The sequence below is a fragment of the Euprymna scolopes genome, chromosome 26, assembly GCF_053919585.1.
Source record: "Euprymna scolopes isolate OS-2025 chromosome 26, ASM5391958v1, whole genome shotgun sequence".
NCBI classification, from domain to species: domain Eukaryota; kingdom Metazoa; phylum Mollusca; class Cephalopoda; order Sepiida; family Sepiolidae; genus Euprymna; species Euprymna scolopes.
In genome coordinates this window covers 107,209,473-107,223,510 of record NC_136507.1, presented here as the reverse complement: position 1 = coordinate 107,223,510, position 14,038 = coordinate 107,209,473, and the positions used below count along the sequence as shown (strand labels likewise).

Here is a 14,038-nt window from a genome sequence, read left to right as displayed (position 1 = left end):
CGATGACTAAAGTAATTCTTCTCTTCTGCAGACTCTTGAAAAGCAACTTTCTCAGAAAAAAATCGAAGCCGACCACCTGCAAGAAAAGGTTAAAAGTGTCAAAGAAAAAACAGAAAAAGACAAAGAATCTTTGAAAAAAGCCACGAGGTAAAAATGGAAGCATCACGAAACGTGAAGAATTGCATTTGATTTCATTTTATATTTATTTTATAAGGATAATAGTCCGTCTAAAAGTGGCCGGGTTATTGATGTGTGAAAAATCAGCATTTCTTTTTTGATTCTTGAGGTTTCTTTTTTTCACCTGACTTTTTTTTTAATGAATTATCATTATTTATGCCAAAATGGTCACATTTTTGAAACAGTTTGTTTTTATTCAATTTTCTTATTTTGTTCTAGCTGGGGGTGGGGCATCCTACTGGATGCCAGACATTCACTTGCTATCTGTTACATTCGAACTGAAAGATCTTTTTAAAATCCTAATCGTCCCTTCTAGTGCGATTGTTTGTATCTCTCTTGCACTTAGTTCACCAGGTATATTTACCAGCTAGTCTTCAAAATTCTTTTTCATCGATCCGGTTGCTCTTATAATTACTGGAATGCTGAAGATCTTAAGATTGCAGTTCCTTTTCATGTCATACGTAAAGTCTGCGTTGGTATTTTGTTACCTTTTCTCTCTAACCCAGCATCATTAGGGACACTAACTTCTACTAAGGTTGCTTCTTTCTCTTTCTTGTTCCATATCGTTATGTCAAGTTGATTAACTCTGTTTTTCTACATACATAACTGTAGGAATTGCATTTATTAGTTTTTTTACTGTGTGGGTACAGCCTTGTATTCATATCATTTGATTAATCGCCACCAAAATTGGTCAAAATATCTATTATGGTGTCACTTAAAACTGATTTGATTTTGGGATGATATTGAGGTCAATGGCCACGAGAAAGATAAAAGTTATGCTTTTGACGATAATGTTAGCACTATTCATCGTAGAAACTCTCAGCTCAGTTCATGTTCTATATATCTATAAAAGTGAGTGTGTGCATGAGCAGATAACTCTCAACCTATATACTCAACAAAATTTTTGATCTACAGACTTGAAATTTGGTATATAGGATATTCGGACATGTGGAAAACTTTTTAATCAGTTTTCATCCAGGAAAAAAGGCTACTAAACGGTAAAAATTGAAAAATTTGTATGTTGGGTCATCAGGTTTTTATCTGTTTGTCAACTGTTTCATGAATGTGCATGCATGACTAGTTCACATTATGTTAAGGATAAGTAGGTTTGAAAATATCGTGGCAAGCTGGCTGCATGGTTATCATACTTGACTCACTGTCTTTACATTGCGGTTTCGATCTCAGCTAGAGTTTTGTTTTGTTTTTTACTTTCAAGAAGTGAACTGTTTAGAAAAAACATAAGACTAGCATGTGCATGTCTCGGTTTCTTTTCATTTTTTTTTTTAAGCAACTAAATGTTACGTTTAATACCAGACATTGCCGGCTACATCTGTTAGTGTAATCAATAAAGTCTTGTATCTTATATGACCTTGAAACATTTGATTTGACAGAATTTCAACTTCTGATTTTTTCCAAATTTGTTGTATAGATCCGATGCTCTTTGATAACAGTAATCACCATACAAAATTCTAGCATGATCTGATAAATAGCTTTTGAGATCAATGTTTCATAGCTTAACTTTAGAAATTCGGCATACAATATAGAGAAAGCCTAGATAAGACATTGGCCCATGCTTACCTTGTCAGGTGGAGATATGCAGTCTCACAACTGTTCTTGCTTACAAGCAGATATTTCTACTTTATTTCAACCAACTTGCTTCCCCAACCTTATTCTTCACTTGTGTAATTCATTTGTGTATGATAATGTTAATCTTGAATCGTAAGTTAATTATTTTTTTTATTTTTTTTTTACTAATGATGATTAATAACTTGAAGAATTTTATATAGTCTGCAGAGAAGCAGAAAAACGGAACTTCCATGAACAGTTTCTTTCCAAGAACTACTATTTGCTTCCCAACTGACTACAACATGGTTGTTTCCAAGTCTAATGTCAACAAATACTTGACAAGGCGTTTTCTGAAGTAATCAAATTCCTTTACATTTTTTTTACTCACGTTCACTCCAACAAGGTATATCATCACTTGAACATAAGGGGCTACTATTTGGGACCATGTCTAGGAAAGATTAACCAGATGTTAGTTTATGTTACATTTAAGCTTCTGCATATAAGTACGATCAGGGAAGCAGGTAACAGGAAGGGAATTCCAAAGTCTAGCTGTTCCAGGGAAGTAACTATTAGAGTAAAAAACCTTCTGGCATTTAGGGGATCTCAACAGTGAAGGGGTATGATTTTGTTGCTTCCAATCTTCTCATAGTATTTTTCATCATTAACAATTAACAATTTCATTTAAAATCCTTAAGTGGCTTTTTGGCCTTGATAAGTGATGACTGATTCCCATAAAACGTTCTTTTTTTTTTTTTTTTTTTGTAAATCAAAATGCACACAATGTAGTTCTATAAAAATAAATCTTTCTTCGTATTCTGTATTTTTTAAAAATTATTTTTGCATAATTCAGACAATTGTTCTTATCTCGGATGTTATTTTCTCAGCATTTCAACCAATGTAACCTTTTTCGGGTGTATCTTGTTAAACTCTGGAATCTGCACAGAATCACAAAGGGAACTTTTTATTTAATCGATAGGGGTTAGCATGTTCTTGTTCTGTTAGCCATGGCCGTCTTAAGTAATTAACAATTGTATGCTGTAGTGATGGAATGATTCCAATATTTTTCCTAATTCTAATACAATTACTGATTCCGGGTCAAATCTCTAAATATTTAACAATAAAATTATTTTGTCCTGATTACTGTAAAAACATGTTAAATGTGCAGATATTTTCTCAAACAGAAAAACATACTTGTGGTGAGGGTTAACTATAGATTTTAGTTTTACTGGTAGTTTAAAATCAGTAAATATTTATTATTTTATCGTTATATAGTAGATTTTGTTTTAAGCAAAATTAATTAAAAAAGATAAAGGAATCGTTTTGGACATCGGAAAATAGGCGCAAATTTTTTCAATTCCGATACCTCCAAAAGTTCCAATTTTTCCGATTCCAGATTCCGGTTAATCATTCCAACACTCGTATACCAAATATCGCCTGCACTGAGAATTGAACATTCAATCTCCAGATGAGTCATTTGCAACTGAATTATGCCAAGTACTTTATTTGTTATGCCACAAGTCTTTGCGAACAAAACAGTAATACAACTTATCAATCCTCGTTTCAGAAATTGAGTTTTTTTAAATATTTTTTTTCAGTCACAAACATTTTAGAATGCTGTTAAAGTCACAATTAGAGACAGCTTAGCTAGGAATCAAATGATTCTGCTGGACTGATTTCAGCTATGTCTCTTGCTCTCTTTCAACTGCCCTTTTTACTAAAAATAAAAAAGATTGCAACCTTTTTTTATTTACTAAAAGTAAAAAAGATTGCTTCCTCTCTTCTCTTTAAATTTTATACTCTCTCCTCCTTCCCATAATTTGTAACTTCCCCAAACCAATTCCATCTATTTTTATAGATTTTTCATGAAAGAAAACTATTTTCGTCATTACGGTTTGTTTTTTGGGGGGTTTTTTCAGAATGTACAGTAAGTTTGATTTGTTTGACCTAAACAATGCAATCTTTTTTTTTTTTTTTTCCAGAGTTCTGAAGCAGAAAGCGAGCCACTGTGAATTTACATTAGAACAAATGAATCAGCAGTTACTTGACCGCGAGTCATCGTTGGCCGATCTGACAAACAAAGTTGAACAGTATAAGGTACGAGCCGAGAAATCATCAAAGGAGAAAACTGAAACTTTGTCAGAGTGTTCATCTTTAAAAATGTAAGCGAAATTATTTTGCCTCAAAATTTTATTTTCAAAAATCAAATTGAATAGATCTTTAAACTAATTTCTATAATTTAATAATAATTTTATTCTCAAAAATCAAATTGAATAGATCTGAATTTGAATAGATTAAATTAATTTCTATAATTTTATAATAAATTTATTTAAAAAAAAAATTTTGTTTGTGTCGATTGGTGATCTTTTAGATTAACTCATTTCAGGTGAAAACATTATGTACTTGCATGCCCTGTTGAAATTAGTATCATCGCCTCCGTTTAATCTTAAGAGACAATGGATACCCCTTGCAATTGTAGCTGCATATGTAATTGTGAGGCAAAGGTTGAGGCAATACCAACCACACCTCTCGTGAATCAGTACTGCTGAGTCCAGTGGCAAGGAGAAATCCAGTGCAATTGGAAACAATGCTGAAATAAGCAGAGAGCACATACAACACCTGGAATTCCCAAATGGTCACCCATTTTAGTACTGACCAGGCTCAACGTTGCTTAACTTTGGTGATCTAATGAGAACTGTTGTGTCAATGTGATCATATTGAAATTAATATAAATTCCAAAAAGTACAAAAAATGATCCAATAAATATACTAGACATATTTTTAACAAAAAAACATCTGCAGTTACGTTGTGAAATTTTTTGTTTAAAAATGGTGGAGCCTTTAAATTTAATTCAAGGGAGATAAGTTAGCTTGTCATACTGAATTGGTTGCACAACTTTTCCACATTATAACGTACAGTAAAACTTGATAAGTCGATAAATGAAGCTAAAAAACTTAACAACTGAATAGCTCTTTATAATTTGTTGAGTTATTTAAAAATTGTTTTTTTTGCCATATTTATTTTTTATCATTGTTGGATCATTTTACGGATATTTCTAAATTTTTGAAATGAGGATTGATAACTCATATTATTTGGATTATTCGAATTACTGTTCTTATCCTGATGCAGTTATCTTGTTCTTTTGATGCAGCTAACATAAGTTTTTAGCGGACATACAAACACACAAACTGAAATTTGAGATTTATATAATAGATTGACTAAAGATATGCATCAACAGGTGAATGTTTCGATTTGGTAATTCGGTCAATTATGACACTTGATTAAGCTTACCACCATGACAGATAATGACAAAAGTTGCTACAAACAGAAATCCTGCAATATGACAAGGGGGGGGGGGTAAAATTTGAAAGTCATTTAACTGGCTTAGAAAATCCTCATCTATGATCAAATTTTTACAAGTTGAATACATCCAATGATTTTTTAAATAAAGCTTAAAACAATACCTTTTCTAACAAAATATTAATTGATAACAAAATGATACCAGCATTCTAACATTTAAATCTATGAATCCTATTTTAAAAAGAATTTATTTTCTTAAATGAAAAAATGATATTACGTTTCTGAATTTTTTAGATGAGGATTGATTATTTGGACTCTTCAGACTACTCTTCTCATCTTGAGTGTCATTTTTCAAGAACGCATGACATAGTGCATAAAGTGGTTCTGATCGATGTAACCTCTGATCTTTCAGGTATATCTTGTCAAACTCACAAGGACCCATGGTATAGTGAATATAGTACCTGGTAAAATTCAGTTGTAAATTAGATTTCTGGGCGGGGGGGCTGACACTCAAAAGACAATTGCGAATTACTTAGGACTTCTACCTAATCATGGCTGATGGAAAGAGGGCATACTACTCCTATGAATTAAATAAAGGGTTTTGATCGAAAAAGTCGTGCAGACTCCCAAGTTTGACAGAAAGATTTCTGAGTTTGTCAAAATACACATGAAGAAGGTCAGAGGTTACATCGACCGAAATGTTTTGAAAAATAACACTTTAAATGAAAACAGTAGTTCAAAGAATGCAAAAAAAAAAAATTGGCAAAGTTGAAGAAAAGAAATGGTGGAATAAAAATGAAAGTAAAGTTTTAAGAATAATATTAGAGAAGGACAGTTAGATAATTTGGTTGCATTTTTTGTTTGTGTTTTTTGTAGGGTGTGGGATCCAAAGGAGACGAAATTATTACAAGTATTTTTTTTTTTTTTTATCCCTCATCTTATAATCATTGTCAATTTATTTGTCTTGATTTTGTAGTGAACTTGATGACCTGCAAAACCAACTGCATCAAAAAGAATCTGATCTTTCCTCGCAGATCAATCAACTCTCAAACAAATTGCAGCAAAAGAATTCCGAACTCACCAAAAAGTCCTTGGAAAATGAACAGTTGAAGGTTTCTAAGTTTGGTTGTTTTTTAATTTGGCATTAGAACAAATAATAAATTTTTTTTATTTTTAAGATTCATTTTCATTGTCTTCTATAATTTTGTGTTTTTTTTTTGTTTTGTTTTTTTTTTTGGGGGGGGGGTCTCCATTCTTTTTCACCCCAAACAAGGCATACTGCCACTTGGAATGTAAGGGACTACTATTTGGGATTATGTCTAATGGAGGACTGTGGGGAGTTGAGCTGTTCACATTACATTTAAACTTCTGCAGATTAGTACAGTTAAAGAAGCAGGAAAGAGGGAGGGAATTTGAATGTCAAGCAGTCAGAAGAAAGAAACTATTAGAGTAAAAGGCTTTCCGGGATCTCAGCACCTCAACAGTGAAGGAGTGAGATTTTGCTGCTTGGTTAGTCAGGAGTATGTACATCCAAGAGGCATAAGTGCTATGAGTTCATCGTTTTCATATTCCATAAAAATATGTGTAAAACAGGCACAAGGATGTAACCTTGCAGTGATGGGTCAGAAGTTTGAACTTGGCCGATAGTGCGAGATGTATTAAGTTTGAGACTAATTTGAAAATTGCATTTTTAGCAATTTTTCGCAACTTGTTCTTGTTTTCTTTGTTATATCATAGATAATTTTTTTTTTTTTTTGAAAAACTATCAAATTTATAAATTTTAAACCTGAGGTTGTTAGCATTATTTTGTCTCCTGTCATATAATCTGTACGTAAAACATTGTGTTTGACCTCATGGAAATAAACCCCATGTTGAATCATTTTTCTGCAGAAGTAAAACGGAAAGGTTCGATCTATTCTTGCTTTTAGATAATTTCATTTAAATAATTAAAAAGTGTTGTTTTAATAGTTTTATTTAAAGTTTTGTTTAAATAATTAAAAAGTTTTATTAAAAGTTTTGTTTAAATAATTAAAAAGTTTTATTAAAAGATTTTGTAAATAAATTAAAAACACACCCTACATAAAAAAAAAACAAATCTTGCAAAAAAAAACAAACAAACCGGTTTTTTATGTTTGTTTACAGATGCCATGTGCATGTGCACAGGTCAAGATCAAACCAGGTTTGACCAAAAGCTGTTCGTCTTGTTCCCCCCCCCCCGGTGTCTTTAAACCCTAACTGAGCCATATATTTTATACGTGCAGTATTAATTCACTGTTTGAAGTATGTCAGAAAAAAAAATGGCAATTCTGTATTTTTTGTGTTTTTTCCATATCAGTCTTCCCTGGTGACGTCTGAGACAAAATTTAGCCAAGCTGAAAATGAAGTAATTCAATTAAGGGCCAACATTAAACAATATGAAGAAATAATGGATGAATACAAAAACCGGGTGAGTCTCTCTCTCTCTCTCTCTCTCTCTCTCTCTCTCCATTTTTATTTGCGTAAAAGAGAGGCATATTGCCAGTGATGAATTACTGATGGTTACTGTAATGAAGGTCAGATTTCTAGGAGAACAACCTGGTTTGGGAGTTGAGCAGTAAGACGTTTATCCACATTCTATTTAAATTAATAATTTTTCATGATAAATACTCCATCAAAAAGAGCCTTATAGCAATCTTTAGCATCCAAATTATCAGTTTGCAGCAGTGGAGTCATGAGTTGCTAGTTATCTCACGCTATTTTGTCCAGGAGCATATTATTGAAAAAAAAAAAAAATCCATAGTCATGTTTCACTTTTTCTATGAAAAATTTTGCTTTTCTGGTAAGTTCAAGAGTGATAACTAATGGATTTAATGAGGTTATTAAGAGTGCTCAATAAAAGAAGAGCAAGATATATTTCTATTTCTATTAATATAAACAAATTTGTGACACTGGACATACTAATGTTTCAGACTAATGGTTGGTTAAAACCAGAATTCCTCGTCAGGTGACTTAATAAATGGTTGCTTTCTACAGAAGAAACCAATTCTCAATATATATATATATATATATATATATATATATATATATATACTAGCAAAAGTACCCGTCGTTGACTGGGTTCAAAAACAGCCTACAGAAAATGGACTCTGATTTATGAAAGTATGATAGGTTATGAAAGGGAAGGGTTGTAAAGAGATAGCTTCGAATTTGGGGGTATCAAAACCAAAGCAAAATATGATGAAAGTAAAAATAAAATAGATAAACCCCATAATTTATTATACCATACCTGTTCACACTTAAACACTTATCACAATATTCTGTGGATCTATATTAAAAAACCTTGTTAAACTTTGTGACATATTTCCATTTATGGAGGTCAGGCACGAACGAACACCTCATAATTTTATTATGCCATATTTCTTCAAACTGAAACATAATTATCAAAGTATACTTACACAGATAGATATGAAAAGTCTTCATTAAAGTTTGTGCCTATTTCCATTCTATGGAGGCCAGGCGCGAACACAGACCCCACAATTTTATTATACCATCCCTATTTAAGTTAAAACATACTTATCAAAGTATTATTATGTACATCTATATCAAAAACACTTGTAAACGTTTTTTTTTTTTTAATTTTTAAATTTTTTATTTCCATACTTTGTGAACCAGGTGCGTACAGAGACCCCACAATTTTAATGAATCATCATTATGCCAGATCAAACATACTCATTCCTGTGTCTCGATACATCTATCATTATATATATGATCAGTTTTCTGTAATAGTCAACCATATAGGAGCCTATTCATGACCAGACACACACACAGACATTCAGCTTTATATTATAGATATATATATATCTCAATATATTATGTATATAATCAGTGATGACTCTGGGAGTCAAGTTATTTAGGCATGTTAAAGCCAAAAAAACTTTCATAATACATCTTTTTCATTCTTGACTTCAAAATTGAACTCTCTGCCTCAAAATATTGACTGAAATCCATGTTGTTGAGATTGTCGATAGAAGAAAAAAGAAAATGAAAATAAATAAAAAGGGAAGAAATTATAAATAAATTATATAAAATTCTTGGGGCCCAGAGATCTCAGCCCTAGTCAGGATAGTTAATTTAACTACTACTACAACCTCTTCTATTGGAAAGAATGTTAAAAATTAACAACAGGTTCACAATCTGGTCTTTCTGATTGGCTTTTCACACCTTTTCGTGAAGGTACAGTGAAAAAAAAATTCATAATTTTATTTTATTTTCGTAAGAAATATAACGATATAGTAATTCGTTTTTAGTAAAATATTATTATGGACGCAGGAGATAAAACAAAGGTTTATTTTACTTAGCCTGCTCATTGCTGAAGGCCACTGCCAGAAATATCTATATAGTTCTTTTTCTTTCCCTAACCCACTCTCTCCTTCCTTTCTCTCAAACAAATTTTTTGATAATTCATTTTGCCAGCTTCAGAGTAAATTGTGTCTAGAGTTTTGGCGAAATGTAAGTAATCGATTTCATCAATCCATTTTATCAACTTGAATTTATTATTTTTTAATTTCTTCCAGAAAACTAATATTTACAAGGTGCTTTCAGTAAGCTTCCAGACTTTTTTGTGCAAGCATTTAAAATTGTTGTAGACTCTTGAAAATTCAATGTTATTGATATACATCTTATGAGATGACTGACCAATTTTTATGATTTCACATTCAAATGAACAGCTACAGCAGGAATTGGAATACACCCTAATAAAGCTTGATTGTCAAAGCTAGTGAATTTCAAAAACGCAATCGGGACGTGAAGACATTTTAAAAGAATGATATGCAATAAAATTCTGTTTTAAACATGAAAAAAATGTCACAAAAACATATGGAATACTTCAGACTGCTTTTGGACCATCTTGCATGAATCAAGCATCAGTTTTTGAGTGGTGTAAGAGAGATTCAAGGAAGGCAGGGAGTTTGTGAGGGATAATGAGAGTTGTATGAGGAGTAAGGAAGTCAGAATACCAGAGTTGATTGGCCAAATAAAGAATTTCATGGATAAAGACTGTTGTTTGTCTATAGAGACAATGAGTGCACAGTTTGATGTCAGTGTGGGAACTATATGCAATTATTCGCGAGGAACTGAAGATGCAGAGGATTTTTTTTTTACTTGGGAGTCACGACTTATCAATGCCCGAAGGCCACTCGAGGATAAGGGTTAATGAATGTAAGGTGGTAGTTTAGTAATTGTTAATGGTGTAAATTGGTTAGAATTTGATTATTTATGAAGACGGCTTAACAAGAACTTGTTTATTTGAAGGTTACCATGTTGTATTTAACTAGGAAGCAAGACAACGAAACAGTGTTCCAAAGGCAGGCAGTTTTGAGTAAGAAGCTTTGTTCATAGAATCTGCGTTTAGATTTAGTCACAGATAGAGAGTGGAGGAAATCGTATAAAGTGGTTGTAGCTAGTTGAGTGTTTTTGTGAAAGTTTGGCAAGTAGGGACCATTGATTGGAGTTCAGACAAGCATTTACCATGAAAATAGCAGAGACAGGCTTGCAACATCTTTTCTATGAGAAAGAGGTTGCAAGGAAGAAAAAAGGGCACCACCTATGAGGTTTCGAAGCCAGTTTTGAATTCTATCGAGGCAGGATAAGGTATGCCAAGCAGCTTCTGCCCATATATGGCAACAGTACTCCATTGTAGGATGCACCTGGCTCTTACAGATAGAGGCTTGCATCTACAATTAGATACCTATTGAAGTGGTGGAGTGATCCAACGATCTTGGCAACAGATTTGATGTATATGTTCTATTTCAGATCAGGAGTTAAGGTCACTTCCAGAAGTTGTTGGAATGGTACAAGTGCATTGCAGCCGGAGGAGATTACTTTAAAGGGGACTAGAGTTTCATGTGTTCACTATCAATAAAAGTCCAATTAAAAAAAATCTGGAAACTTATTGAAGGCACCTCATATGTTTCAAGACTATTTTTAAAGGCGTTTTTTTCTTTTAAATTGTAAAGTTCTTTTGTTCAATTGTAGCATAGTCATTGTTGCATTTTCTTGTCAATTTTGCTTGGTATTCGTCTTTAAATGTTGGATAAAATTAACTGTTGAGCTAAAATTGTATGTCTTATCTTGAAATAAAATTATGATAAATTTTTCAACTTTTAAAAATTTAACTTTAATTCTATCCGTAGCAGTCATATGGTTATACCAAAAATACTATTTTAATATTTTATTAAACACGAAAATAAACATTTTGTAAAAAAAACTATGAAATTTTTAAAAAAGCTTGTAAATTTGGAAAATTCTTTTTAACAAGATAAGATAAATTTTCATAGAATTTCGCAACAAAAATAAAAATAACATGAATACTGTCGCAGGAACAAAAGAAAGAAAAAAAAATCCGACTCAGCATTTTTTTTCAAATGAAATGCATTTATTTGTTCTTCCAAAACAATGAATTTCATTATTTTTCCAAAGGCTTTTTGCACACACGTGTGCTTTTTAAAAGTCTCTGTTTCCCTGCCACCCGATACTGTGTTTATACGTCCCACTTTGTTTCTCTTCGACTACGTGGAGTATTTTTCTCTCCTTTTTTTGTGACGCAAGCTCGTGCACAATTGCTAATTTGCATGAGTGCTTTAACGGCTGCTGCTAATATTTTCACTATCCAGCTATCATTCATCTGCTGCTGATTTTGTCACACGTGCCCGTACGCATTCTCTCCCATAAAGAAGTGTAAATATACTAATTTGTTTCAGAATAGAAATTTTCAAACAGAAAATGATGTAAAAAAATGTTTCTGATCTTTTGAGATGATTGATTTGGACTACTATTCTCATCTCGTTTTATTCAATGTTTTGGACAATGTAACCTCCGATCTTCTTCAGGTGTCTTTTATTGAGCTTTGGAAGCTTTCCGTTGAACTCTGGAATCTGCACAGAATTTCAAACGGAATCCTTTACCTAATACGTGGGGATAGCATGTTCTTGTTCCATCAGCCATAACCGAGTAGAAATCCTTAGTAATTCACAGTTTTAGTCTGAGTATCATTCTTGCTGAGGATTGAACCTTAAATGAGTACTGATCAAAATGAGTACTAATCAAAATACAAATTGCAAATTTGTGCATTCATTTCTTTTTTGTTATCCTCATCTTCATCATTGTTGTTGTTGTTGTTGTTTCACCATGTTTCGGCCAACTTATCTTCTGGTTTTCTTCAGGTGATTAACCATGAGTCTTGTAACTGTATCTCCAGTAAATACTACCTTTCATAGTTGCCTCACCACATTTTTGTCCGACTAAACTTCTGACTTATTTGGGTAAGATTGAAACTGTTATCTTCAGAATATGCTCATCTGGAACCAACGTCTCTATCCACTATGTCATGGGTCCTCTAGTGAAACAACAACTATGAAGATGAGGATAACAGAAAGAAATGAATAAACTTTGAAGCCTCATCTCAAAGAATTCAAATATATATATATATATATATATATATATATATATATATATATATATATGATTAGTTTTTTTGGAAAAAGAATTCCAGCAGAGTGCTCAATTAAAAGGAAAATCCAAATTTTAAGAGCGTACTTATATTTTGTGTACAGAAAGTTGTTAGTTGAGACAGGTCATTGGTACCGTCGGTTTCATTATCGGGCTTGAAACCGACGGTACCAATGACCTGTCTCAACTAACAACTTTCTGTACACAAAATATATATATATATATATATATATATATAATTGCGAATTACTTCCTAATCATGGCTGATGGAATAAGAGCATGCTATTCTCGTTAATTAATTAAAAGGTTCTGTTTGAAATTCCATGCAAATAACACTGCGGATGAGAACAGGAATCCAAATAATATAAATAATCAATCATCGTCTCCAAAAATTCAAAAGCATAAAATGTATGAGTTGATATTTTATTTTAGAAAAAAAAAAAAAAATTTTTTAAAGAAAAAAATGATGTGAATGCTGAAAGTTAGTATGAAAATAAATTAAAATCTTATTTGAAGACAAAAGTAATTTTAGAAACAATATTCTAATATTTTGATTAATATCTTACGAAATAGACGAGAAACCCCAACAATCTCTAGTGTAATTGAACTGTTATTTTTAATTTATTTTTTTTGTTTGTTTGTTTCTTTTGTTCTATAATCTATAAAGTTTTAATGTGTTTTTAATTATTTGCATACATGTTGTGGGAATCACCCATGCACAAGATATGAACTCTTCCAAACTGTATAAATTAAATGAGAGTAACAGTTTAGGGGTGGTCAGTGTACTTTCGTAGTCCACCATCTTGGCAGTACTTACTATAATGGTTGTTCTTTGTATATGCTGTTTTTTTTTGTTTTTGTTTTTCAATATTTTTTACCTTTTCTAACTCATCTCAGTGTTTTCCGTAGTGACCATACATAATACTGATTTCTTTTGTTGCAAATTAACTTTTCCATCATCTATATATATATAAAAGCGAAAATGTATGTATGTATGTATGTACGCTTTTCCTCGATGTCCACAAAAGGCTTCTTTCAGAGAAGCGCTTGCTCGGTTCACAACTTCTTAAAACTTTTTATATCAGCTATAAATTGTAATATCTCAGAGTTACCCACAGAGCTCGCCTGTCTATTTAATTTTATTGACTTTCGAACGTTAATTATTCGACATTTCCCGCATCGGCACGCGTTACATTTGGTTTTCGGTATAAAAAAAAGCGAAACTCGACTCTAATCACAGGCCGAAAGGCCCCCCCCCCCGCTCCGGCGGCACGGGGTGACAAGATCAAAGTGTAGTGTCTGTTCCGGCAGATGCTGCAAGCAAAGACTAGCTATGACTAGCAAAGACCATATGTGGGAGTAACCCCACATATCTGACCTTGGTCACTGGAGGGGCAACCCTTCATGCTAACAGTTACTAATCCAGCTCCCATTTCCCCCCTCTCGGGAGCTGGTCCCCCCTTTCCCTCCCCCCTCCCTCCATCTCCACATTAAAAAACGGCCTTGTGCCTAA

At 32.6% G+C, this 14,038-nt stretch overlaps 1 protein-coding gene across 3 annotated transcripts in view; it reads left to right on the top strand.

Annotated features, from left to right (window-relative positions):
* LOC145248356 (outer dense fiber protein 2-like) overlaps nt 1-14,038 on the top strand; it is an 80,377-nt gene that overhangs the window by 42,172 nt on the left and 24,167 nt on the right. For 2 of the 3 annotated variants that reach the window (XM_080110276.1, XM_080110275.1), the window contains exons 9-13: nt 32-147; nt 3,723-3,902; nt 6,017-6,152; nt 7,376-7,486; nt 9,493-9,528. In XM_080110276.1, coding sequence (XP_079966402.1) covers nt 32-147; nt 3,723-3,902; nt 6,017-6,152; nt 7,376-7,486; nt 9,493-9,528 — 579 coding nt within the window. The remainder of the gene's footprint in view (nt 1-31; nt 148-3,722; nt 3,903-6,016; nt 6,153-7,375; nt 7,487-9,492; nt 9,529-14,038) is intronic. The other variant, XM_080110277.1, reaches the window with a different exon arrangement.